At 24.0% G+C, this 25,978-nt stretch overlaps 1 protein-coding gene across 4 annotated transcripts in view; it reads left to right on the top strand.

Moving 5' to 3' along the window:
* LOC117170148 overlaps window positions 1–25,461 on the top strand; it is a 38,947-nt gene extending 13,486 nt beyond the window's left edge. For 2 of the 4 annotated variants that reach the window (XM_033356721.1, XM_033356705.1), the window contains 7 exons: window positions 7,102–7,299; window positions 11,251–11,425; window positions 11,503–11,569; window positions 17,907–18,066; window positions 18,147–18,284; window positions 18,452–18,565; window positions 24,283–25,461. In XM_033356721.1, the coding sequence (XP_033212612.1) occupies window positions 7,102–7,299; window positions 11,251–11,425; window positions 11,503–11,569; window positions 17,907–18,066; window positions 18,147–18,284; window positions 18,452–18,565; window positions 24,283–24,505 (1,075 nt within the window). In that variant the 3' untranslated portion in view covers window positions 24,506–25,461. The remainder of the gene's footprint in view (window positions 1–7,101; window positions 7,300–11,250; window positions 11,426–11,502; window positions 11,570–17,906; window positions 18,067–18,146; window positions 18,285–18,451; window positions 18,566–24,282) is intronic. The other 2 variants (XM_033356714.1, XM_033356729.1) reach the window with 2 other exon arrangements.
* Window positions 25,462–25,978: the final 517 nt, after the last annotated feature.

Genomic DNA, 25,978 nt, shown 5'->3' with positions numbered 1-25,978 from the left:
TTCCATTTTTTGTCAAAAATGTATCTTTTTTTAATTGAAAATTCATGTATTTTCTTCAAAATTTGTACTCTTTTCAGACGTAGTTACTCTTCTTGTTTAAAAATTCTACCGTCTTTTTTAAACTCCTTATTTTCTTTTTAAAATTAATTTTTTTTAGTTGAAAATTCACGTATTTTATTAAAAAATAGAATTCTGCTTCATATTGAAAATTAGTTTTGTGAATTAAAATTTTTAATATTCTATTTTGGGTTGAAAATATATCTTTTAGTTGAAAATTCAACTATTTGGTCAAAAATTTATTTTTTTGCTTCATAAATTAACGATTTCTTGGAAATTAACTTGTTTAATATTCAAATTAATTTTTTAAACTGAAAATGTAACTTCCATATTTGATTAAAAACGTAGATTTTTAGTTTTTAATTCCTTTTTTCGGAGAAAATTAATTTTTTTGTTTAGAAATTCATCTTTTTATGTCAGGATGATTTTTTTAATCCGTTTTTTTGTTGTTGGAAATTTACATTCTTTAGTTTAAAATTCGTCTTTTTAGTAGAAAATTAATATTTTTGATTGAAAATTAATGTATTTCATTGAAAATTCGACTTCTGTGTTCCAAAATTAATCTTCTTGGTTGAAAAATCATCTTTTTGGTAGAAAATTGGTTTCTTTGACTTTAAAGTTAACTATATTTTTGAAAATTAATTTCTTTTGCTTGGAAATTTATATTTTTTAATTGAAAGTTCCTGTATTTTGTTAAGAAGACGTATTTTTTGGTTGAGAATTTTTCTCCTTGTTTGAAAATTGATCTTTTTTTCCAAATTTGTTGTTTTTCGGTTAAAAACTTAACTCTCCCATTTTTTGCTGAAAATTGATTTTTTCTAGATTATAATTTATTTATTTTATTTTTAACCGAAATTTTTTTAAAGCTGATAATGTAGGTATTCTATTTATGGCAAAAAATTCCTTTTTAGCCTAGAATTCTTCTTTTTGGTTAAATGTTTAAAATTTACCTCCATTAATTGAAAATTTAAGTATGTGGTTCAAAATTTCTGTATTTTATTGAAAATTTATTTTCTTTGGTAGACAATTATTTTTCTTGTTTGCAAATTTATCTATTTTGGTTAAAAATTAATGTCTTTGTTTAAAAATTTCTTTGAAGATTCGTTTTTTCAAATGAAAATGTAACTTTCCATATTTGCTTAAACACATAGCTTTTTTACTTTTAAATTATTTTTTTTAGAAGAAAATTAATTTTTAGTTTAGAAATTTATATTTTCAGCTCAAGATTAAAATTTTTTTAAATCGGTTATTTAGTTGTTGAAATTTTAATTTTTTTGTTAAAAATTTATTTTTTTTTTAGTTTAAAATTCGTCTTTTTAGTAGAAAATTATTTTTTTTTCAATTGAAAATTCGGTTTCTGTGTTTGGAAATTAATCTTTTCGGTTGAAAAATCACATTTTTGTTATAAAATTACTTTCTTTAGCTTTAAAGTTAACTATATATTTGAAACTTCATTTTCTTTTCTTGAAAATTATATTTTTAAATTAGAAATTCCTGTATTTTGTTCAAAATTCTTAGTTTTTGGTAGAGAATTATTCTCCTTGTTTGAAAATTGATGTTTTTTTTTTCAAAATTTATCTTTTTTTATGAATATTTAAGTCTTCCTTTTTTGGTTGAAAATTGATTCTTTTGGATGATAATTTATTTACTACGTTGAAAATTTAACTATTTTATTGAAAATTCTTTTTTTTAGCTGCATTTTTTTAAACTGATAATATAGCTATTCCATTTTTGGTGAAAGATTTTTTTTTTATTTAAAGTTCGTCTTGTTGGTTAAAAGTGGAACTTAAAATAAAATTGGTTGTTTTTCGGTTCAAAATTTTACTGTTACGTTTTTGGTTCAAAGTCAATCTTTTTCGGTAGAAAATTCTTCTTCTTTTTTAAAACTTTAATGTATTTTGTTTGAAAATTAATTTGTTTGTTTAAAGATTCAATTTTTTCTTTGAAACTTGAAAATTCATTTTCGAAATTCAAAATTAATTTTCAAAATTTTCAAAATTAATTTAAAAAAAAATTAATTTCATTGTTTGAAAAATTAACTATTTTGTTTAAACTTAAACTATTTTGTTGAAGTTTTTTCTAGTTAAAAATGTAACTAATTCGTTAAAAATTGATTTCTATTTGTTTGAATATTAATTTTTTAAACTGAAAATGTAACTATTCAATTATTGGTTGAAAAGTCACCTTTTATATTTGAAACTAAATTATTTGATTGAAAAAACAGAATTTTTTTGCTGAAAGTTCGTCTTCGTAGTAAAAAATTAATCTTCTTGATTAAAAATTCATCTTTTTTTATTGAAAATTCAAATTCCTTTTCAAATTCGTTCTTTCTGTTGAAAATTTTACTATTTAATTTTTATTCAATTTAAAATCCAAGTATTTAGTGTAAAAAAATAGAAAAAAATATGGAGAGACAACTTTAAAACCTTCTTCCAGTAGAGAATAATTTTTTTTTTTTAATATAGAACTATGCAAAAAAAGGGACCAGTAATTAAAATATTAATGTTGTTCTTTTCAAATGGAATGACTTAAACTTTTACTTTATTTTATGTATAAACTATAAACTTTTATTATGAATTTGTAAAAAAATTCATTTATCCAATTTGAATTTTCGCGGAACATTGACTAGAAAAGTTGGCGCTCAATGGTTGGTCATCCTGTTCGCCATGAACAATACAGAATTATAGAAAACGTGCGTCCTGCGACGCCAAACGGCGTGGCGACATCTCGAAATTTTGGGTCTCCAGCCAAATTATAAAATTCCAGGACTGGTAAATCTAAAAAATTGGGACTGTTTGATACTCTCTGGTTTTAAGAGCTTAACCGCTTTTCCTCTACTAACTCAAAGCACTTTGCAATTTGAAATAGCAAATTCCAATCCTAAAATTGTAATAATATTATGATCTAATGGCACTTTATAAAAACATCCAAACTGTATAAAAGTTGGGTGAGGCGTTAATAACGATAGAATGCTTAGTAAGTCGGGTACACGGAGAAAAATGGATGTTTAGTGTAAAAATAGTGAAAGAGTGAACTACAGGAGAGCCATCTAGGATCCCAAGGGTAAGAATATATAGATAGAAGCCACGTAAATTACATTTAATATAATGTTCAGTATTTTTTGCCCATTATTTTACTTCACACAAACAATCTAGACCATTATCAGGGTGGTGAATTGGCCCGGAAATGACCGGAAATTTAATTAAAAATAACGGAAATTTACTTCTAATCGCAGTAAAGTTCAAGTTTCCATTATTTTAATAATAATTATCTCAGTTTACTCTAATTAAATTATAATTTATTATTTAATTTTAATTTTTATTTATTTATTTAGCAATTAAATTGTCTGAAAATGTATGTACTTTGTGAAAAATTCGCCTTTTTATATAGAAAATTAATTTTTGTGGTTGAAATTTAATCTTTTTTATATAAAATTCAACCATACGGCTTGCAGATTTATCATTTTAGTTAAAAAAATCATCAGTTTGGATGAAAATTGATCTTTTCTTGTTCAAAATTCAACAATTCGGATGAAAATTTGTGTTTTTTAACTGAAAATGTACCTTTTTCGTTGAAAATCTGCATAATTTGTTAAAAATCAATTTTTTTTTTGGAAAATTATCTTTTTCTTTACAAGTTAATCTTCTTGTTTAAAAATTCAAGTATTCCAGTTGAATATTTATCATTTTAGTGAAAACTCCTTTCTTAGTTTAGAAATAAAATTACTTGCTTAAAAGTTAACTTTTTTTTTGAAAATTACTTTTGCGATTAGAATTGTAACATTTTAATTAATAATTCATTTATTTGGTTGAAAAATGAGCGAATTGATTCAAAACCTGTTTTTTCTTTGGATGAAAAATAATTTTTTGCCGAAAATTTAACTATTTTGTTGAACAAAATTTTTTTTCCGGTTGAAAACTATTTTTTTAAACTGAAAATGTAACTATTGTTTCAGTTTTGTATACCATAATTTTAAATAAAAACTTATCTATTTGGTTAAACATTAATTTTTGCCTAAAAATCTAAATATTCATTATTTAGTTGCAACATGATTTTTTTAGTTGAAAATTAATATTTTTTTGCAGAAATTTATCTTCTTGGTTAAAAATTGAGCTTTTTGGTTAAAAATTCAAATATTCTAGTTAAAGATTCATCGTTTTAGTTCAAAATTAATCTCTTTTTGGAAATTTAACTACTTTGCTAAAAATCCTTTTTTTGAACTGAAAACTGAATTTTTTCAGTAGAAAATTCAATAATTTTTCTGAAAATCTATTTTTTTTTTGTTGAGAATGAGATTTTTAACAAAAAATTCAACCATTCTTTTTTGGATAAAAATTCTGCTAGTTGGTAAAAAATTGATATTCTTATTTAAAAATTAAACTTTTTATTTAATTCGATGAAATTTGTGGAAAATTCGTCTTTTTTTACAAAATTCATCTTTCTGATAGTTATAAAATTAAACTATTCTAGTTGAAGATTCATCATTTTAGTTGAGAATTGATCAATTTGGTTGGAAGTTAATTTTTACAACTGAAAATTTAAGCGTCCCATTTAGGGTAGAAAATTTACATTTTGGACTTCAAAATTTAACAATTTGGATGTAAATTTGTCTTTTTAAATTAAAAACTTATTTATTTCATTAAAAATCCACGTAAATTGATAGAAAATCGACTTTTTTGGGTAGAAAATGATTTTTATTTATAAGTTAATCTCTTTGTTTAAAAGTTCTTCTTTTTGGTTAAAAATTCCATTATTCCAGCTAAATATTTATAATTTTTAGGTCAGAAATAATTTTTTTTTTAAATTTAATGTCATGATTTTAATTTAAAAATCAGTCTTTTTTGGTTCAAAAATTAGCTGTTTGATTGATAAATTAATTTTTCTTTGGACGAAAGTAATTTTTTTTATAGAAAATGTAACTATTTTATTGAAAATTTGTTTCTTTTTTTGTTGAAAAAATTTGGTTTCTTCAACTGAAAATAATAATACCATTTCAGTTGAATATTCCATAACTTACTCGAAAACTTATTTTGTTGGTTAAACATTCATTTTTTGAATAAAAATTTAATTATTCAATTTTTCGTTGAAAAATGAATTTTTTAGTTGAAAATTCGTCTTTTTAGCATTAATTTTCTTAACTGAAAACCTAATTATTTAAGTTTTGGACAACAATTGATCTTTTTTAAGTTCAACTGATAAAGATTACAAATATTTGACAAAGATTTCGGATAGTTTGAAAAGATTTCATAAAGATTTCAATAATTTCAAAAATATACCAAATACTTCAAAAATATTTTCAAAAGGTTTTAATGATTTCTGAAACATTTTAAAGATTTTTCAAATATTTCAATGATTTCCCAAATATATTAAAGATTTCACTAAATTTTTTTAATATTTCACAAAGATTTCGGGTAGATTTAATAGATTTCAGAGACTTCAATGGTTTCTCAGAGATTTCAATAATTTCACAAATATTACTAAAAATTTTCAGAATTTCAAAGATTTCTTCGCAAAGGTTACCAGGGATTTCAAAAAGATTTGATTGATTTCACAAAGATATAAAATATTTCAAATATTTCGCAAAGATTTGGCATATATTTGAAAGATTTTACAAAGTCATTATTGATTTCCCAAAGATGTCAATAATTTCAGAAATATTACTAAATATTTTAACTATTTCTTAGAGATTTCACAAAAATTAGAATGATTTACCATAAATTAAAAAAAATTCGCGAAGATTTCAGATCGATACAAAAGATTTCAAAAGGCATAAATGATTTCACAAAGATTTCAAAAATTTCACAAATGTTTCAAAAATATTTCAAAGATTCTCAAAGATTTCAATGATTTCCCAAAGACTTTCTAAGAATTTCAGAAAGATTTAAAATATTTCGGATAGTTTTAAAAAATTTCACAAAGACCTCAATGATTTTGAAACAATTTTAACAATTTCAAAAACATACCAAATACTTCAAAAATATTTTCAAAGCGTTTCAATAATTTTGTAAAGATATCACAGATTCTACATATTCCGTATTTAATTATTAATATTCACGTTCTTTCATTTTTTATATTTTTAAAAGGGTTTTTGCGTTTGATCCAGTCGTAAACAAATGAAAACACATCGCAGCTCAACCGTTGCAACAGCTGACTCACGAATATACACACACACTGTAAGCTTCGGCCATTTTTTAGCCCAATGGCCAGTCTCTCTTCTTATAGGGTCTCTAGTTTGTATAACATTGCAGCGCCCCATTTGGCGCGGTGGATGTTTTCATTCTCTCTCATTGAGCAACCTTAAAATGAATCCGGTGGCTTTCAAAATAAGTACGGTAGTGGGGGTACTGCTCAATAATAGGCTGACCATAATTGATTTTCGAAAAGTAGGACAAAAAGCTTGAACAAATAAGGAAAAAATATACCAAAAATTTACTTTCAAAAGTGGACAAAGTAATACATAAAAGTTTGAAAAAAGAGTACGAAGTAGGACAAAATAGTTGGAAAGCAGGAAATTGTAGGGCATAGTAGAATACACAGGATTAAATGAAAAAGAGATTTTTGAAATAAACTGTTTTACTAAATTTTATCAACGCTCAATATCGTTTATTTTTAGTTTAGAAAGCTGATGCATTCTAGTCAATATCACAAGTGAACACATATATATTTTTGGTATAGTAGGAATTTTAATAGTACTTTATCTTTTAAATTGATTAAGAAATCGTTAGATGGTATTTGAAAAATCCGGACAAAAACCCGGACAAAGTAAAAAATCCTGTAGGACAACGCACACATGGTCTAAAGTGAGGACATGTTCGGGGCAATCCGGACGAATGGTTACCCTACTCAATTACGGATTAGGGCCAGCGCTCTTATTGAGAAACCTCTTATTGAGAAGCCCGACTGATTGGGTTTTTCTGTGATCCTGCGGAGAGGATCGTCAGGAAATGTTCGATTTACACTCCGATCAATATTTAGGGCTTAACATCCATTTTTCTCCATTGTTCGGAGACAAAAAATGCTAAGTTTGGAGCCGATGTCTTTCAGATACCATAACAGAGCGGCTTTGGTCATGAGCGCTCTTCAAGTCGAGAAGAATCCGCTCTGTGCGCCAGGACCTTGCACTCCGGTGGGAGTGAATTCGAACTACGCGATTGCGAGATGGCGGGTACCACGTAACGCCATTCACAGTTTGACATTGAAAGGAGCTCGGCAGCCCCCTCACTCCCCAAAAATGAAACTTAGGTTTATCAATAAAGTCACAAACTATGGATGCTAGATGTATATTTCGTACATTGTTAGGGGTCATCCACAAATTACGTGAGCAAATTAATTACCCTAAACTTTTTTCAACCAGGGTATATAGGGTGATTTTTCGCGAAAATAGGAGAATAATTCCTTTTTTAATCGAATTAGTGACTATAGTTATCGTTGGATTTTCAACAAAATAATGGAGGTACCTACCAAAAAAGGGTTAGTTCCTAACGAAAGGGATTAATTTTTGAAGAAAAATTTGAGTTCTCGAGCTAGAAAGTCGAATGTTTTAGGAAACAGTTGACTTTTAAACACGAAAATATTATTTTTAAATAAAACAGTTAATTTTTAACTAAGAAAGATACTTTTTCTATAAACAAATAAAATTAATTTCAGATCAAACAGTTGCTGTAACAACCAAGTAGTGGAACTGTCAAGAAAAAGAGATTAAACTTCAACCAAAAAAATATTTTAATAAAAAATAAATAGTTAAGTTAAAAAAAAATAGTTTTCAACAAAATGATATATCGAAATTATATTTTTTAGTTGAAAATTTAACTATTTGATTTAAAATTCAAGTGTTTTGTTTAAGATTTGACTTTTTAGGTGGAAAATTAATCATCTTGGTTGAAGATTAATCTATTTTCTTAAAAGTTCATTTTTTGGTAGAAAATTATACTACTTTTTTCAAAACTAGTTTTTTGAAAATGTATTTTCCAAAATAAAAAAGTCATGCATTTTTATGAAAATTCGTCTTCTTTGGTTCAAAATTCATTTCATTAGTTGAAAATGTAATTATTTTGTTCAAAATCAGTATTTTTGTATGTTAAAAATTCACTTTTTAAATTAAAAATCCATGCCTTTTGTAAAAAAATTAACTTTTTAAGTAGCAAAGAATTAATAAATTAATTCTTTGGTTGAAAATTAATTTCTTCCGTTGAAAATTTAACTATTTTGATAAAAATTAGTTTTTTTGTTTTCTGAAAATTAATTTTTTAAATTAAAAATTCCTGCATTTTGTTGAAAGCTAATTTTTGAAATGAAAAATTAATGCATTTTGTTGAAAATTTGACTTTTAAGGTATAAAATTAATCTTTTTGGTTGCAAATTCATTTCTTCCGTTGAAAATTGAACTATTTCGTTCAAAAAATTTGTTGTTTGTTAAAAGTTCATTTTTTAAACTAAAAATTCATGAATTTTTCTGAAAATTCGACTTTTTAGGTAGAAAATTAATCTTCTGGGTCAAAGATTGGCCTGTTTTCTCGTAAATTCATTTCTTTGGTTAAAAACTTAACTATTTCGTTCATAATTAGTTTTTTTGTTTGTTGAAAATTCATTTATGAAACTGCAAAATTCATTAATTTTGATGAAAATTCGTCTTTTTGGTATAAAATTAATCTTCTTTGTTGCAAATTTATCTATGTTGTTGTAAATTCAATTCTTTTGATAATAATTAATTTTTAAACTACAAAATTCATGCTTTTTCATGAAAATTAGTCTTTTTTGATAGAAAATTAATCTTTTTTGTTAAAAATCCGTATATTTTCACCATTTTTTTGTGGAAAATTAATTTTCTTGGTTGAAAATTATTTTTTTTTGTGTTTGAAAATTCATTTTATTCTTGTTTAATTAAACTGTTTATAATTTAAAATTAAAATTGGTTGTGTTTGAAATATCATTTTCTACATTTTTTTGTTGAGATTTCGAATATTTTTTAATCATCTCTTTAGGTCTACGATTACATTAATCGCTGAGAATTTATATTTTTTAAGTAAAAATCCAACTACTTGGTTGAAGATTAATTTTTCTAACTCAAAATTTAAATAATCTATTTTCGTTGAGAATTTATCTTTTATAGTTAAAAATTTTGGTCGACAATTGAACTATTTTGCTGAAAATTCAATTTTTTAAAGTGAAAATGTAAACATTCCATTACTAGATGAAGATTAATTAATCTTTTTAAGTTAAAAATTCTACCATTTGGTTGAAAATGAATTTTTTCACTTAAAATTCATATTTTCTAGTTGAAAATTTTACTTTAAAAAATCCTCTTTTTGGCCTAAAAATTCAACAGTTTGTTTTATTTATTTTTTAAAAATATTCCTCTCTTTTCTTAAAAATTTTAGTATTCGATTAATAGTTTTTTTGTTGTTTGAAAATGGATCTTTTATAGTTAAGAAATGAAGTATTATGTTGAACATTCTGTTTTTTGGTTTAAAAATAAATATTTTTACTTGCACATATCGAATTTCTGCTGGACTTTCCGCGCAAAGTTTTAATATCATTGGATTTATTTTTTTATTAGTAAACATTTTTATTGCATAAAATTCCCCACCCCCATCGTCTTACATAATTTGTGGATGTTTCCTTATATCAATGGAGATTAAAACATGTGAATGTTTCTTTCCCCAATAATTTCTTCGAAATACGTCGGACAATTTACTAAAATTATCCCATTTTTTATTGGGATCTACGGTTTACCATTTCGCCATTTGATGGCAACTTACCCGTTTTGTCTCTTTACCTCCATTAAAAAAAAATTTAATTAATTTTATTTCCATTTTCTTTCTTCATTTTTGCTCAATGTTTCCAGAAGGATGGAAAAAGAAAATGGAGGAAGAGTGTTAAAAAGGGTTCCCATCAGTGTTGCCAACGGACCGCGACCTTTTCAACTGCGCATGTACAGAAAAGCGCGGGTCTATTTTAAATAAATAAATACTATCAGTGATAATACATATAAATATTTAAAACAAATTTTAACTTTTAACAAAGTTAATTAAATTGATTCTAAGGATTAGCTAATTTCTTTAAATAATTTCTTATTAATGTAATATTTCAAGTTTATACTTTTTAATTTTAAATATACCCGCGCTTTTCGGCACATGCGCCGTTGAAAAAATCACGGTTCTTTAGCGACACTGGTTCCCATTTTCTTTTCTTTTTTAAAGTCCGACGTGTTTCCGAAAATGTTAGAACAAGTAGCAGTAGAATGCATCCGAAGTTTCTAATACATTTTTCGAATTTCGAAAGTAGAGTCCATCCGAAGGGAACGCCAAAAAATAGATAAAAAAACGCACTACTTTAACTCTTTCTGCGATTTAGCTTCTTTTTCTTTACTATTTTCGGCTTCTTTTGGCTTTTAAATTCAATTTTATCCAAATTTATTTTCTATGCTGTGTATTAGATTCTTCCTAAATGTTATTATTTATTTTCGTTTCGCTTTTTTTTCAGTTTCCTGACTTTCATCACTTTTAATCATTGGATTACACATTTTAATTGATTAGGTCAGTTTATTTTCTCCTCGTTTTCTTCGTTTCACGAGGCAATTATTTTTTCTCCAAAATTTACCCCTTTATCTCCTCAGAATCTTTACTTTTGTTGATTTTTTTATTTTACTTTATAAATTTTGCATTCTTACATTCAAATTTCAATAAAAAAAATTAAGCAGCATGTTTGCTAAGAATCCTTCGCATGTGCATGTGCATTCTTTGATTTCCTGTTTATGCAGTTTCCAAAATTAAGTTTTGAGATAATTTTATTAGATTATCAATTTTAAGCTTCAATTTTAAAAACTGTCAATTTTTGCAAGCATTTTCTCTTTTTGCACGCTCTTTTACTAAAACTAAATAAGCATTGAAAAACTAGTATAAAATTGAAAAAAAATTAGGTAATGAATGAAATGTAACGTTTTTATAAAATCTTGATTGTTGAATGCAGTAAAACGCAGATTTGATTCTACAGTTGCATCGTTAGTTCTGTGAATTGTTAATTTTTTATTTAAAAATCTTCATTTTTAAATTAATTAGATTATTTAGCAAACCTTTGATGTAGAATCAGATATTTAATTATTGATTCCTAATTCTCGATTATTAGTTATCAATTATTAATTATGTAGTGTCAGAAATTGAAAAGAACAATTTCAAACATTATGCCCCGCCTTAGGTACCTGAAAAATGTTTTTCCAAAAGTGGACGAGACCGTTTTGTTAGAAATGCTGGAACAGAGCGATAATAATGTCCAAAAAGCTTCAGAAAAACTCATTGATCTCGGGTATGAAAAAAGAAGTCCTACCTGTCCCAATAAAAATAATTCCAAGAAGAAAGAAGAAGATGAAAAGGTGGGAATTTTGAAAACCAAATTGATTTATTTTAGTAGGTATATTTATTTTCTCCGATAATTCTTTTCCGTTTTTAGGCAGAAACTATACGAGTAGCGCCTACGCCACCGCCTCGTATGAGAAGTTTTGAAGAGAAAAATAAAAGTAGGTTAAAATACATTCCTACGTTTTTCGATTTTTTTTTTAGTAACTATCTTATTTAAAAACATACTATCAAAAATTTCGGACAAATTGACCGGAAAACCGAGAAAAACCGGGAAATTACTTCTGATCGCAGTAAAATCAAATTTTTCACTACTTTAATAATTTTGATCGAATTTAAAAAAGTGTCTTTTAAAAAAATCCCTGTTCCAACTCAGGATTTGTCACAATTTAATAGTTCCCTTTTCCAATTAAGAAAAAAAAGAAAGCACTTCAAGTAGTTTAAAATTTTTCTGAATTATAATAGAAAATTTTCTTGACTTTTTCATTGCGACAGTATTTTTTTAGTTAAAAATTTAATAGCTTGTTAAAAATTAATTTTGTTTGTTTGGAGATTTAGCATTTTAATTAAAAATTAATCTCTTTTTGAAAATGTAACTACTTTGTTGAAAATTACTTTTTTAACTAAAAATGTAACTATTACCGCATAAAATTTACCTATTTTACTGAAAAGCCGTTTAAAAAAAATAATAATTATATTCTTAACGGAGAATTCAATTCTTCTATTCTTCGTTGTAAATTTGTATTTTTTAGATGAACATTCAACTATTTGGTGAAAAATTGATATTTTTATTCAAAAATTAAACAATTTTTTTTGGAAATTTGTGTACTTTGTGAAAAGTTTTTTTTTTTTAGAATATTAATCTTTATGATTAAGAATTCATCCTTTTGTTATGTATAAAATCCACCTATTTTAGTTTAAGATTCATTATTTTAATTGAAAATTAATATTTTTGGTTTAAAATTAATTTCTCCAACTACAAATTTAACCGTATTTTGTTATAAACTCGATTTTGTTTCGTGAAAGATTCGTCATTTTCGTTAAAAATTTATTTCTGTGACTTGAGAACTTATTTATTTGATTCCAAATTCGTTTTTTTGATAGAAAAATAAACTTCTTAATTGGAAATTTATCTTTATGGTTATAAATTCAACTATTTATTTAAAAATTCATTTTGTTGAGAAAAAATTTATAATTTTTGTTGAAAATTAATCTTTTTGGTTAAAAATTTATATATTTTGTTGAAGATTCAACTTTCTTGCTAGAAAATTAATTTCTTTGATTGTAATTTCACCATTTTTGTTAAAAGTTAAACTATTTGGTTAAAAATGTAGTTCTTATTGGTAAAGATTTATAATTTTAATTGAAAATGTGTCTTCAAACATTTTGTTAAAGATTCGTATTTTGATACAAACAATTTATCTTTTTGGTCAGAAGTTAACCATTTGGTTAAAAATTAATTTTTTGTTGTTAAAAAAAAAAACATTTCGTTTAAATTCATCTTTTTGGTCGAAAATTCATCTTTTGTCTTAACAATTTATCATTTTACTAGATAATTTTTAAATTATTTTTAATTTTTATTTTTCAGTTGAAAATTGAATTGTTCAATTTTCAACTAAAAAATTTAAATTAAAATTATTTCTTTGAAATATTCAGATACTTTATCCTTTAGGTCTTGTTAAAAATGATTTTTTTTGTTCGTTAAAGGTTTATCATTTTAATTAAGAATTCATTTCTTAGGTTGAAAAATAAGCTACTTTTTTGAAAACTTGTTTCTTCCTTAGATGAGAAGGAATTTTTTTAGCCGAAAACTGAAATATTTTGTTGAGAATTTGTTTCTTTTTTTTGTTGAAAATTATATATTTTTTTAAATTGTAAATGTAACTATTATTCCAGTTGATTACTCATTTTTTCATTAAAAATTTAATAATACAATTTTTGGTTGAAAAATTCTTTTTTTGAAAATTCTTCCTTTTTTCTGAACATTGTTTTTTTAAACTTAAAACTTAAAACTTAATTATTTGAGACTTGGTTAAAAATTGATCTTTTTTTAGTCAAGTTTAATTTTTTGTTTGTCAAAAATTCAATTATCTTAGTTTAAAATTCGATGTTTTAGTTGAAACTCATCTTTTTAGTGTGAAATTCAACTATTCCAGTTGAAGATTCATAATTTATTTGGAAATTTAAAGAGTTGAAAATTAATTTTTCAAATAAAAAATGTAACTATTCTATTGAAAATGATTTTTCATTTTGAATAATTAATTTTAGAGAATATTTAAATATATTTTAAAATATTTGCAAAATTGTCAAAAGAGAATCTGAAATATTTTAAAGAAATTTTTTTTAATTTCCAAGATTTTCCAAAAATTCGATAAATATCTTTTAAAATAAACCGAATTTTTGGTACCATTTTTAGAAAATCCTGCAAAATTTAAAAGATTGTCTTAAAATCTTTCTGATACTTTTTTGATAATTTTGGAAACCTTTTAAAATCTTTAAAAATATTCTCTTAAAGTAATTTTTCAACATGAAAAATCATTTTCAATTTTCATGGGAATGATAAAATGTTTGTGTTCTTTTGAAGCTTAAAATTGCTTAAAATAATAAAATTTTTAACATTTTAAATTCTAAATCTTTGAACTCTATAATTTATAAAAGTTAAAAATTCTAAATTTTGCTGTTTGTATTTTATTTAAAATTGTTGAATTAAAAAATCTAACTACCTAATTTCCATTTTATACGTGGAAATTATTGAGCATTTGAAAATAACATTTTTAATTTAAAAAAATTAAAAAATTCAATTTTAAATAATTTAAAATTCAAGAGTTCCACTTTGTGTCTATTATTTTGTAGTTTATTTTTTATCACTTCAAATGGAAAAGTGTTTAGCTTTAGAGCTCAAAATAAAAAATTTTATTTACTGTGAAAAATGTTTACGAAAACGGGTAACGACCGGGAATTTTTTTCAATTAAAACGTCCATCCTGTAAATTGATCCGCTGTACGCTGCCGCTGCACAGTGGGAAGAAATTACTTTTTTGTTTCAAAATAACGTACAGCCCACAAATTTTGACCGATTTGGGCCAAAAAAAATTGAAAAAAAGCTTACAAGATTTATAATAAATAAATATGACAAAAAATGGTCATATTTTGATAAATTTTATGATTTTTTAAACCGCTGGCCCGGGAAATGACAGTAAATTTATTTTTTAACCGAGAATTTTCTAAATTTTCAACAAAAGAAATCTCCACCTTCGGTTTCAACAATTTTTGAAAATAATTAGTTGAATTGTTATTTTTTCCATTTATGATATCATTCACGTTACAATACGCAATTTTATCATCTTTTTCTGGGAGAAATTTCCAATTGAGATTTTTAAGCGCAAATGTTTAGTTTTAAGAATTTAAAAATGATGTCTTGAAGTCTTAAACAATTGCAAATTAAAATAATTTGAAATTGAACATTTTGGATAGCATTTTTTTATTTTTTCAACTAAAAATAAATAAATAATTTTAAAAATGGATTAAAATGTATAAAATATTCCATTTTGAACCCATTAAATTTGAAATTTTTTGATTAAGAAAAAAATAGCTATTTAATATTTAACGATATTTTACTGTTAATTTTGTAACGAGTAAATTAAAATCAATTATTTAAAAGTAAACAATTTGACACTGAATTGTTTGATATAGTAAGCCTTGAATTTTCTTTTTAAACTTTGAACGTTACAATTGTAATTGTTCTATTTGAAAAATGTTTATTTTGTGAGTGAAATTGTTGGATTTTTATGTGTAAATAAGAATAAAACACTTATTATTTGTAGAAAAAATTTGAAATGATATTTTAAATACTTTAAACAAAGTATGATTTCAAACAAAAAATTTAGAAGCTTTTTAAAAATTTTGAAATTCTTCAAAAGAATAAAAACATTTTCTTAAAATTCTTAGGGAAATTGAATATAATTCTTCGTTTTGAATAATTATTTAAGGGAATATTTAAAATGATTTAAAACCATTTTACAAAAAATTCTAAAAAGAATCTAGAATAATTTAAAGAATTTTTTTTTTAAATTTTCAGAATTTTCTAAAAATTGCAGGAAAAATTCGATAAATATCTTTTTAAATTAATCAAATTTTTCCTGATTTTTTTTTCATCCTGCAAAACAAAAACATTAAAAATGATTTTCAATTTTACTAGGAATCTTAAGAAAATGTTTTTTTTAAGTCTTTCACAATTCTTAAACATCTTCTAAATCTTTTCTTTGAAATCTGCAAAAATTTACAGTTTGTTTTAAATTAGACTGTGGCTATTTGCACCAAAATTTCGGTACGAATAGCCGAATTTTGTCAATACGCACACTTCGTTTAAATTATTTCATATCATTTCAAATTTTTAATTAATTTTGAATCTTTTCCAAACTTAAAATAACTTAGATTTTTTTCTACAAATAATAAGCCGGATTTTCTAAAAATTGCAAGAAAAATTCAATTAATTTAAAAAGATATTTAGAAGTTTTGAAAAAATTTCAAAAATAATTTTTAATTTGAAAAAATTAAAGAGAAACCTCCAGAATTCTCAAGATTTTGAAAGAAAATTTTGAATCTTTTCAAGGATGTTTAAAATATTTAAATTGAAAATAATGTAACTTCTAGTTTAAGCATTATTCAGTTTAAAAAATTTAATTTTTCAATTTTGAACATTTCATCATGACGTGGATTTATATTTTTGGAACTGAATTTGAATCATTGAACTCTATCATTTATAAAAGTTCCCAATTTTTCCACTACAATTTTAAATAATTTAAAATCTAAGAGTTACATTTTTCTTGCTTAAATTTGTTGTTTATTTTTTTATTACTTCAGATGGAAAAATATTTAAATGCATTATTCGTACATCTGTGGACGGAAAATTTTAAGCTAATAAAATTTCGCATAGAACTGTCATGGCAGATTTTTCAATTTTTGTTTATTTTTTTTGTTTATTTAATAACGAAAATAAAAAATAAATTTGTCTTTTGAAGTATATCGGTTTTAAAACAATGCTTTTATTCAATAAAAAATACCTGGAAAACTGAAAGCAACTGTTCAAAAAAGATGTTCAATAGCAATGCAAATGTTAAAAAATTGATTGAATTTGTTATAAACAAATAAGTGAATGAAAATGGTTTTTTAGGAGATTGGCGGCGACTAGTCACTTGATTCGTACTAATTTTGAACAATTTATGGACAAAAAGATTTTTTTAGTTGAATTAATAAAAGTTAATAAATAATTTGTTATTTTAAAAACAGTTTTTATAAACAAATATCCATATTAGGTATTTTTGATGGAATAAATAAAGTTTTTCTATAGAATGGATCACATATTACTTGGAAATAAAACCAAAGTATAATATTTGACCACCAAATAAAGATTAATAATTGTTTAAACTACCTTAATTAATAAATTCACTATTTCGCTATTTTTCAGCATTTAAACTTGTTTTTTTTGTATAATAAACTGTTATTAACAAATTTTAAGACTTTTTTTAATAGTTCGATAATTATCTGATATTTTTATTATAAATTTCATTAACGTAGCCATACACAGTATGTTACAAGTATTTCACAAATGGGGATATTATTATAAAATTAAACTAAAAAAAATTTTTAGTTTTAGAAAAAAAAAAATTAGTTTACAAATGCATTAGCCGAGAACAATTTGCTTACTACATTGTAATAAAAATAAAAAAAGTGGAACGTTATCGAACTGTCAAAAAAAGTTTAAAAAGGTGTTATTAACAGTTGATTATAGAAAAAAAATCTATATGACGAAAAATAGCCACTTAATGCATTTTTTTATTAAGTTTGATTAAAAACTTATCAAAAGTTATCGATTCATAGCAAGAAATCATTGCCAAATAACTGGCTGTTAATTCCGTCAAAAAACGGCATTTTATTTATAAATACATAAAATGATAACAATTTGTTTAAACGATTGTTGTTTTCAATAATAATTTGTTAACTGTCATAAAAATGTTCATAAAAATTTAGAAGTTAATTATTTACAGTTAATTCCATAGAAAAAAACTTGATTTATTCCATTAAATATACCTGATATGGATATTTGTTTATACAAATTGTTTTTAAAATAAAAAAATTATTTATTAACTTTTATTAAGTCAATTAAAAATCTCTTTTTGTCCATAATTTGTTCACATTTCACGTTTACTTCTAAAGTCATTTTTTTCCATTTTTGTTATTAAATAAACAAAGATTGAAAAATCAGCCATGATAGTTCGATGCGAAATTTTATTAGCTTTCATTAAAAAAAAAAGTTAAAATCGGATAATAATTGTCTTCTGAACATTTTTTTTGCCCCACTGTGCGCCGCTGCCACTATTTCAGAAATCGAGAATGTTTTTAGAAAAGATAGTACAATATTGTACAAAATATACTGACCTAACGAAAAACATGACTGACATTTTTTTGAAGGGATTTGTAAACTAATTATAATTTACAGTGAAAAATCGTCTGATGGAGAAATTTAATTCCGTACCAGAAAGGGTAATTGTGTTAGCAATGGACAGCGTTGATTATGACGAGGAACGCGCCTCTCATATTTTAGAAATTATGGTCGCCGAAGAAGCTGTTCGTCCGCTCAATACCTTCAGTAGCCAGAGGTATTTTGGAAATTAGTTTTTTCTTGTACAAAAATTATTTGCGATTACTCGGTCCTATTTTTTAAAATATTTATTTACAGTAGCCGAAGCGACGACAGAAAAGACAGTCCGCCCATTACGGAGGCGATAAAGCTCACCGCCTCTCCGATGAAGAAAATTTTGAAGGAAAATGAGAACGAGAAGTGCAAAAGGTCCAAGAACAAGATCGAGAATCCAAAGTAAGTTCAATTTTTTCTATCTAAAAGCGTTACATGGATTATTCTTGGTTAATTATGCTGGTATTCCTTTAAGAAAAATCCTTGTTTTAGAAGAAAATTACCCTTTTTTTAGATTGTAAATTTATTACAAAATATTCTAGAATTGTTAAACTGAGTTTTTACTTTAGAATTTCTCGAGGAACAAGTACCACGGAGGATAACGAGTATAAATCGCCGTATCGAACAAAACCAACCGGGCCGAATACAGATTTACCGAACGGTTCCGATAATGAGCTCCTTTTGTAAGTATAAATTAAGATTTTATTGCTTTATTTTTTAATTGCAGAGTCGTAAAGGGCCTAGAAACCAACTGCGCAGGGATAAGAGCCATTGGAAGTTAGTGCGCATCAAATGCGTATGATGCTGCGCAGTATACATATGTGGGTCGTATGGATGCGCAATAGATTTCTGTGGCTCATATGGCTGCGCAGTAGATTTTTGTGAATTATAGGGTTGCCAGGGTGGCGACTTGACCCTGAAATAACCCGGAATTGAATAAAAAATCCGGGAATTTACTTTTGATCGTAAAAAACTTCAAGTTTTCGTTATTTTAATAATGAAAATTATAATTATTTTTATTTTAGGACAGGGAGTTTCGGTTAAGAAATATAATTTCACTTGGAATAGGGAATTTTTGACATGGAACATGAATTTTTTTAATAATTAATACTGGGATTTAGTAGAAAGGAATTTTAAAAATCCGATCCTAGTCAAAATTCGTCACAATTTAAAAATGCATTTTTCCAAATTTTAGAAAAAGGGATTAGTACTTCAGGTAGTTTTTAGAGTAGAGGTAGGATTTCGAAGAGGAAATATTTCTGAATTATAATTTTTTTTTTGCATTTTTCGTTTGGAATTTACGCTTTTTTTCTTGAAAACTCAACTATGTGAAGTTAAAAGATTTTTTTATGATTCAACTATTTGGTTAAAAATTGATTAAATTTGTGGATGAAATTTTTTATTTTTAAATTGAAAATTAACGTATTCTGTTAAAAAATTTACTTTTTTCGTAGAAAATGGACTTTTTTGGGTAGAGAAATGATTTTGTTGTTGTTTGAAAATTAATCTTTTTGTTTAAAATTTTTTCGTTTTGGTTGAAAATTCAAGTATTCTAGTTCAATATTCATAATTTTAGTTGAAAATCCATCTTATATGTTCAAAACAAATTTACTTTGTTAAAAAATAAATTGTTTTGTTAAAAAATTAATTTCTTTATAGAAGAATCATCATTTTATTCTTTGGTTGGAAAATGAGCTATTTTATTGAAAACTTGTTTTTTCTTTGGATGAAAACGAATTTTTTTACCGAAAATTCAACTATTTTTCTAAAAATCCGATTTTTTGTTGTTTAAGGATTAGATTTTTAACGGAAAATTCAACTATTCTATTTTTGGTTGAATTTTTATCTTTTTTGGATAATATTTCAACTTGGTTGAAAATCTATATTTTTATTTAAGAATTAAACTATTTTTTTTTTTGGTAAATTCATGTAATTTGTAGAAAGTTCATCAACTTTTTTTGTAGAAAATTATTGTTTTCTTTCAAAGTCTCAGTTTAAAAATTCTTCTTTTTTATTGAAAATTCACGTATTCCAGTTAAATATTTATAATTTTAATTAATGATTCATTTCTTTAGTCAAAAAATGAGCTTTTTATTGGTTTGTTTCTTTTTTTTTTTGGTTGAAAACATTTTTTTTTTCAATTTAAAAATAATATTCGAGTTGAATATTCAATAATTTTAGTTGAAAATTGTGTTTTGAACATTCATTTTTTTACTAAAAATTTAATTTTTCAATTTTTTGTTGAAAACTTATATTTTTTATTTGAGAACTCGTCTTTTTTGGTTGAAAATTGATTTTCTTAACTTAAAACTTAATTATTTCAGTTTTGATTGACAATTTATCTTTTTTAATACAAATTCATTGTTTCTGTTAAAAACTAACTTTTCTGATTAAAATTCAACTATTCTAGTTAATGATGAATTATTTTAGTTTAAATTTCATTAGTTAAGATGACATTTTTTTGGCTAAAAATGTAACTATACCATTTTCTGCTAAAAAAATTTTGTTTCTAGTTTAAAATTCAACTATTGGCTTGAAAATTGATCTCCTTTGAATGCAAATTCAACTATTTCATTAAAATTCTTGTCTTTTGTTGAAAGTTTTGGTATTTTTTGGTAGGAAATTAATATTTTTGTTTAAAAATTAATCGTATTGTTTAAAAATAAATCCTCGTGGTTAAAAATTTAAGTATTTGAGTTAAATCTTCATCATTTTATTTGAAAAATTATTTCTTTGGTTCGAAAATGAGCTATTTGATTTAAAACTTATTTTTTCTTTGAATGAAAAGGAATTTTTTTAACCGAAAATTCAACTATTTTTCTGAAAATCCGATTTTTTGTTTGTTAAGAATTAGATTTTTAACGGAAAATTCAACTTGGTTGAAAATCAATATTTTTTATTTATCATTCAAGCTATTTTTTTTTTTTGAAAATTTATATAATTTGTGAAAAGTGCAACTTTGTTTTCTAGAAAATTAATCTTATTCTTTGAAAATTCATCAATTAAGTTGAAAATTTATCAGTTTGGTTAAAAGTTAATTTTATCAACTAAAAATTGTACCTTTCTACTTGGAGTTGAAAATGAAAATTTTCTAGTTCAAAATTTAATAATATGGATGTAAATTTATCTTTTTTGTTAGAAAATGAGTTTTTTTTTAAAGACTTAGTTTTAAAATTTTTCTTTTTGCTTGAAAATTCAAGTATTGCAGTTAAATATTTACCATTTTAATAGAAAATTTATTTCTTTGATTGAAAAATGGATTATTTTATTGAAATTTTGTTTCCTTTTTGGTTCAAAATAATTTTTCTTTTAGCTAAACTTACTATTCCAAATGATCTTATAATTTTAGTTAATTTTTTTTAAATTCATTTTTTGACTGAAAATTTAATTATTCAATTTTTGGTTGAAAAATAATATTTTTTAATTGAAACTTCATCTTTCTTGGATGAACATTGATTTTTTTAACTTAAAATTTGATTATTTCATTTTTAGTTGACAATTTATCTTTTTCACGCAAAATTCATTGTTTTAGTTCAGAACTAATTTTTTTTGTTTAAAATTTAACTATTTTAGTTGAGGATTCATCATTTTATTTGAAAATTCATTTATTTGGTTAGTAAATAAGTTAGTTTTGAATAAAAACTTGTTTTTTTTTCATTGGATAAAAAGGATTTGTTTTCGAAAATTTAACTATTTTTCTGAAAATACGATTTTTTGTTTGTTAAAGAATATATTTTTAAAATTCAACTATTCTATTTTTAGTTGAAATTTGATCTTTTTTTATTGAAAATAAAACTTTTTCGTTGAAAACCGATATTTTGTATTTAAGATATAATCTATTTTTTTGAAAATTCATGTAATTCTTTGGAACTTTATTTTTTAGTAGAAAATTAATCTTACTGGTAAAAATGCATCAATCTAGATGAACATTTATCAGTTTTTAAATTGAAAATTCACGTATTTTGTTTAAAAAAATCGACGTTGTTTAAAAATTAATCTTTTTGTTAAAAATTTTTTATTTTTTGGTCAAAATTCAAGTATTTTAGTTCAATATTCATCATTTTAATTGAAAATCCATCTATTAGGTTAAAAAAACTCTTTTCTTGAAAAATAAAATCTCTTGTAGAAAAATAAAATCCTTTATTGAAAATTAATTTTTTTTATATAGAAGATTCATAATTTACATTAAATATTCATTTCTATGGTTGGAAAATGAGCTATTTGATTGAAAACTTGTTTTGTCTTTGGATGAAGAGTAATTTTTTTAACGAAAATTCAACTAATTTTCTAAAAATCCCATTTTTTACTAAGAATTTTATTTTTAATGGAGAATTTAACTATTTCAGTCGAAGATTCATCATTTTAGTTGAAAATTTATCAATTTAGTTGGATTTTTCTAGTTTAGAATTTAACAATTTGGATGTAAATTTATCTGTTTTGGTGGAAAATCGACGTTAAATATTCATAATTTTGATAAAGAATTAATTTCTTCGATTGCAATATGAGCTATTTTATTGAAATTTTTTTTATTTTTGTTTGAAAATAATTTTTTTCTATAACTAAAACTAATATTCCATTTGAATAATCCATAATTATTTTAGTTTATTTTTTTTTGAACATTCATTTCTTTACTCAAAATTTAATTATTCAATTTTTTGTTAAAAAATGAAATTTTTAAACTGAAAATTCTTTTTTTTGGGAAAAATGATTTTTTAACTTAAAACTTAAATAGTTTTATCTTTTTCAGTAAAAATCCATTGTTTTAGTTGAAAACTTATTTTTTGTTTAAAATTCAATTATTCCAGTTCCAGTTGACGATTCATCATTTTAGTTGTAAATTCATCAGTTAAGATGAAAATTATAATTTATTTTGTGAACAAAAATTTTATTTTTTGGCATAAAATTAATATTTTTGTTTAAAAATTAATCTTATTCTTTAAAAATACATCTTTTTGTTTAAAAAATCATGTGTTTTCTTTTTTGGAATTGAGCTATTTGATTGAAAACTTGTTTTTCCTTTGTATGAAAAGGATTTTTTTTTACCGAAACTTTAACTATTTTTCTGAAAATACGATTTTTGTTATTGTTAAGAAATAGATTTTTAACAAAAAATTCAACTATTCTATTTATGGTTAAAATTTAATCTTTTTGGATGAAAATTAAACTATTTGGTTTGAAACCGATATTTTTCTTTAGAATTAAACTTTTTTTTTGAAAATTCATTTAATTTGTGGAAAGTCGATTTTTGTGTAGAAAATTAATGTTATTGGTAGAAAATTCATTAATTTAGTTAATAATTTATCAGTTTGTTTAACAGTTAATTTATTCAACTAAAAATGTTACCGCTTCGACTTTTGTTTTTTTGTAGAAAATTATTGTTTTCTTTGAAAGTCACAGATTAAAAATGATTTTTTTTAATTGAAAATTTAGGTATTCCAGTTAAATATTTATCATTTTGATTGAAAATTCATTTCTTTTGTTGAAAAATGAGCTATTTTATTTAAAAAATTTATTCAATTTTCGGATGAAAAATGATCTTTTTTAATTAAAAATTCGTCTTTCTTGGGTGAATATTGATTTTCTTAACTTAAAACTTAATTATTTCAGATTTACTTGACAATTGATCTTTTTTTTTAGTAAAAATGAATTGTTTTAGTTGAAAATTCATCAGTTAAGGTGAAAATAATTTTTTTACTAAATATGTAAGTATTCTATTTTCTGTTGAAATTTTTATTTCTAGTTCAAAAATTCAACTATGTGCTTGAAAATTTTTTTCCTTTGATTAAAAATTCTTCTATTTTCTAGAAAAATGTTTTTGTTTTCTAAAAAATTAATATTTTGGTTTGAAAATTAATCTTATTCTTTAAAAATACATCTTTTTGGTTAATAATTCAAATATTTGGATTAAATATTTATAATTTTAGTTGAAAATTCATTTGTTTGATTAAAAATTTTCCTCTTCCAATAATAGATACATTATTTTATTTGAAAATTCATTTATTTTACAATTTTTTGCTCTATTGTGATAAAGGATGTTTAGAATGAACTTTATTATTTAAAATAAATGTTTGTATTTTGCGACAAATATTTTACATTTTAAATTTAGTTGACCGGGAAAATTGAAAAACTTGACCTGTGAAGACGAAAATTTGAAGTCGTCCGCCGAATCGCCACCCTGGTTGCGCAGTAGATCCCTGTGGCTCATATGGGTGCGCAGTAGATTTATATGACACATATGGGTGCGCTGTAGATCTATATGGCCCATATTGATGCGCAGTAGATTTATATGGCTCACATGAATGCGCAGTAGATATGTATGGCTCACATGGATGCGCAGTAGACTGTAACTGTACTCAAAACAGTGATTACGTAATAAATAATAATTTAATTATTATTCCAGGGCTGATTATGCTCCATGGTCCGGACCCGATCCGAGTCTATTATCAAAAGAGTCTTACTCAAAATCACTAGCTGTAGGTCGCGATTCGTCCCTAGTTTTAGGAAATCGGAGCCTCGCCAAAGGCCCGAATGTAGAATTACGAAAAGGTCCCATTCGGGGATTAGCTCAAGGTTCTATTTATTCTCAAAGGAATGTCGCGAACATTGAGAGTCGCGGCAAATGAAATCCGTGTAATTGTTTTCTCTGATTAAAGTTTATTTGTTCGTTTGCTTCTCGTAAATTTAAATAATCTTACATTTTCTTTGTATTGCAATCGATTTCATATCATCGTTATTTCTGTGTTAAACTTTAAGAGTTGTTAGATTTTTTTTACATATCTTATTAATGATCACTCTATCTGTGTTGAAGACTTTACTTAATTGCATATTATTATTATCGTATTAATAATTTGAATCAGTATTTAATTGTGGGCTATGGCTCATATTGAAAAAATGACAAATCAAGTTCAAAAGTTCCTTGTATTTTCTGAATTTGATTTGTATCGACAATTTCTAATAGTATGTTCTGCTTTAATGTTAGGATTATGAAAACTAGAGTGCTAGTCAATCGCCACTTTAAACCGAGACAAACTGTTCTGCGACATATACCGAGTATGACGTAGATTATTATGAATTAATGATTAATGTATTAATTAATTAATTAATTAATTAATTATAATAGCGTTTGTCTAGTTTCGTGAACGAATTTCGCAACATTCCAAGTTCAAGTTAGGTTTTTGGTTGTGAATAGATGTTAGTAAAGTATCTTCTAAACCCCTCCTTTCAGATTGGATTATAGTTAGCCGTAATTTAATGTTCGAAACTTGAGCTTCGAAATCTCATCTTAAATTAAAAGCTTTCAAATGGCAATTTAAAAACAATTTAAATCTATTTTATAGAATTTCTGAAAATTAATTAAACCAACAGGGTGGCCGTTGGACCGGGAACACCGGGAATTTCCGGAGACCGGAAAAACCCGGGAAATAACAGTTAATTCATTTCTTGACCGGGAATTTTACGAATTTTCATAATAGAAATCTGCCCAACTTCGGTTTCAACTGTTTTTAAATAATGAAAGTCCAGTCTTGAAGATTTATATTATTTATTTATTTTTAAAATGTATCTGTACTTCAAGTATAAAAATTTGAACACTTAATTCGAAAGTCTTTATAAGAATTGAAATTAATATATCATTTATTCTGATAATTTTCTTTAAAAATAAATATTTTAATGATTCACCAATAATGAAAGGTTTTTATTAAATTTAAAATATCTTTTAAGTCTATTATTCAATTTTTAATCCATTTAATTTGAAATTTTTTAATTTAGAAAAAGAATAAATATTTAATATTAGCAATATTAAATTTTTTTTTAATTTCTAAGTGAAATTGTTATATTTTGGCGTATAAATAACAATTGAACAATTACAAGAGATATTTAGAATTTTTTAAAAGATTAAAAATTAATAAAAATCTTAAAATGTTTTAAAATAATTAAAAAGAATTGCGTTAACATTTTTTTTCAGAACTTCTAAATATATTTTTAAATTAATCGATTTTTTCCTAAAATTTTTGGAAATTCCTTCAAATTAAAAAAATCTTTAAAATCTTCCAGATTCTTTTTTGATCATTTTGGAAATCTCTTACAATCTTTTTAAA

The sequence above is a fragment of the Belonocnema kinseyi genome, chromosome 1 (assembly GCF_010883055.1).
Source record: "Belonocnema kinseyi isolate 2016_QV_RU_SX_M_011 chromosome 1, B_treatae_v1, whole genome shotgun sequence".
Taxonomy (NCBI): Eukaryota; Metazoa; Arthropoda; class Insecta; order Hymenoptera; family Cynipidae; genus Belonocnema; species Belonocnema kinseyi.
The sequence above is the reverse complement of the archived record's forward strand: the minus strand, read 5'-3'. Positions and strand labels throughout refer to the sequence as shown.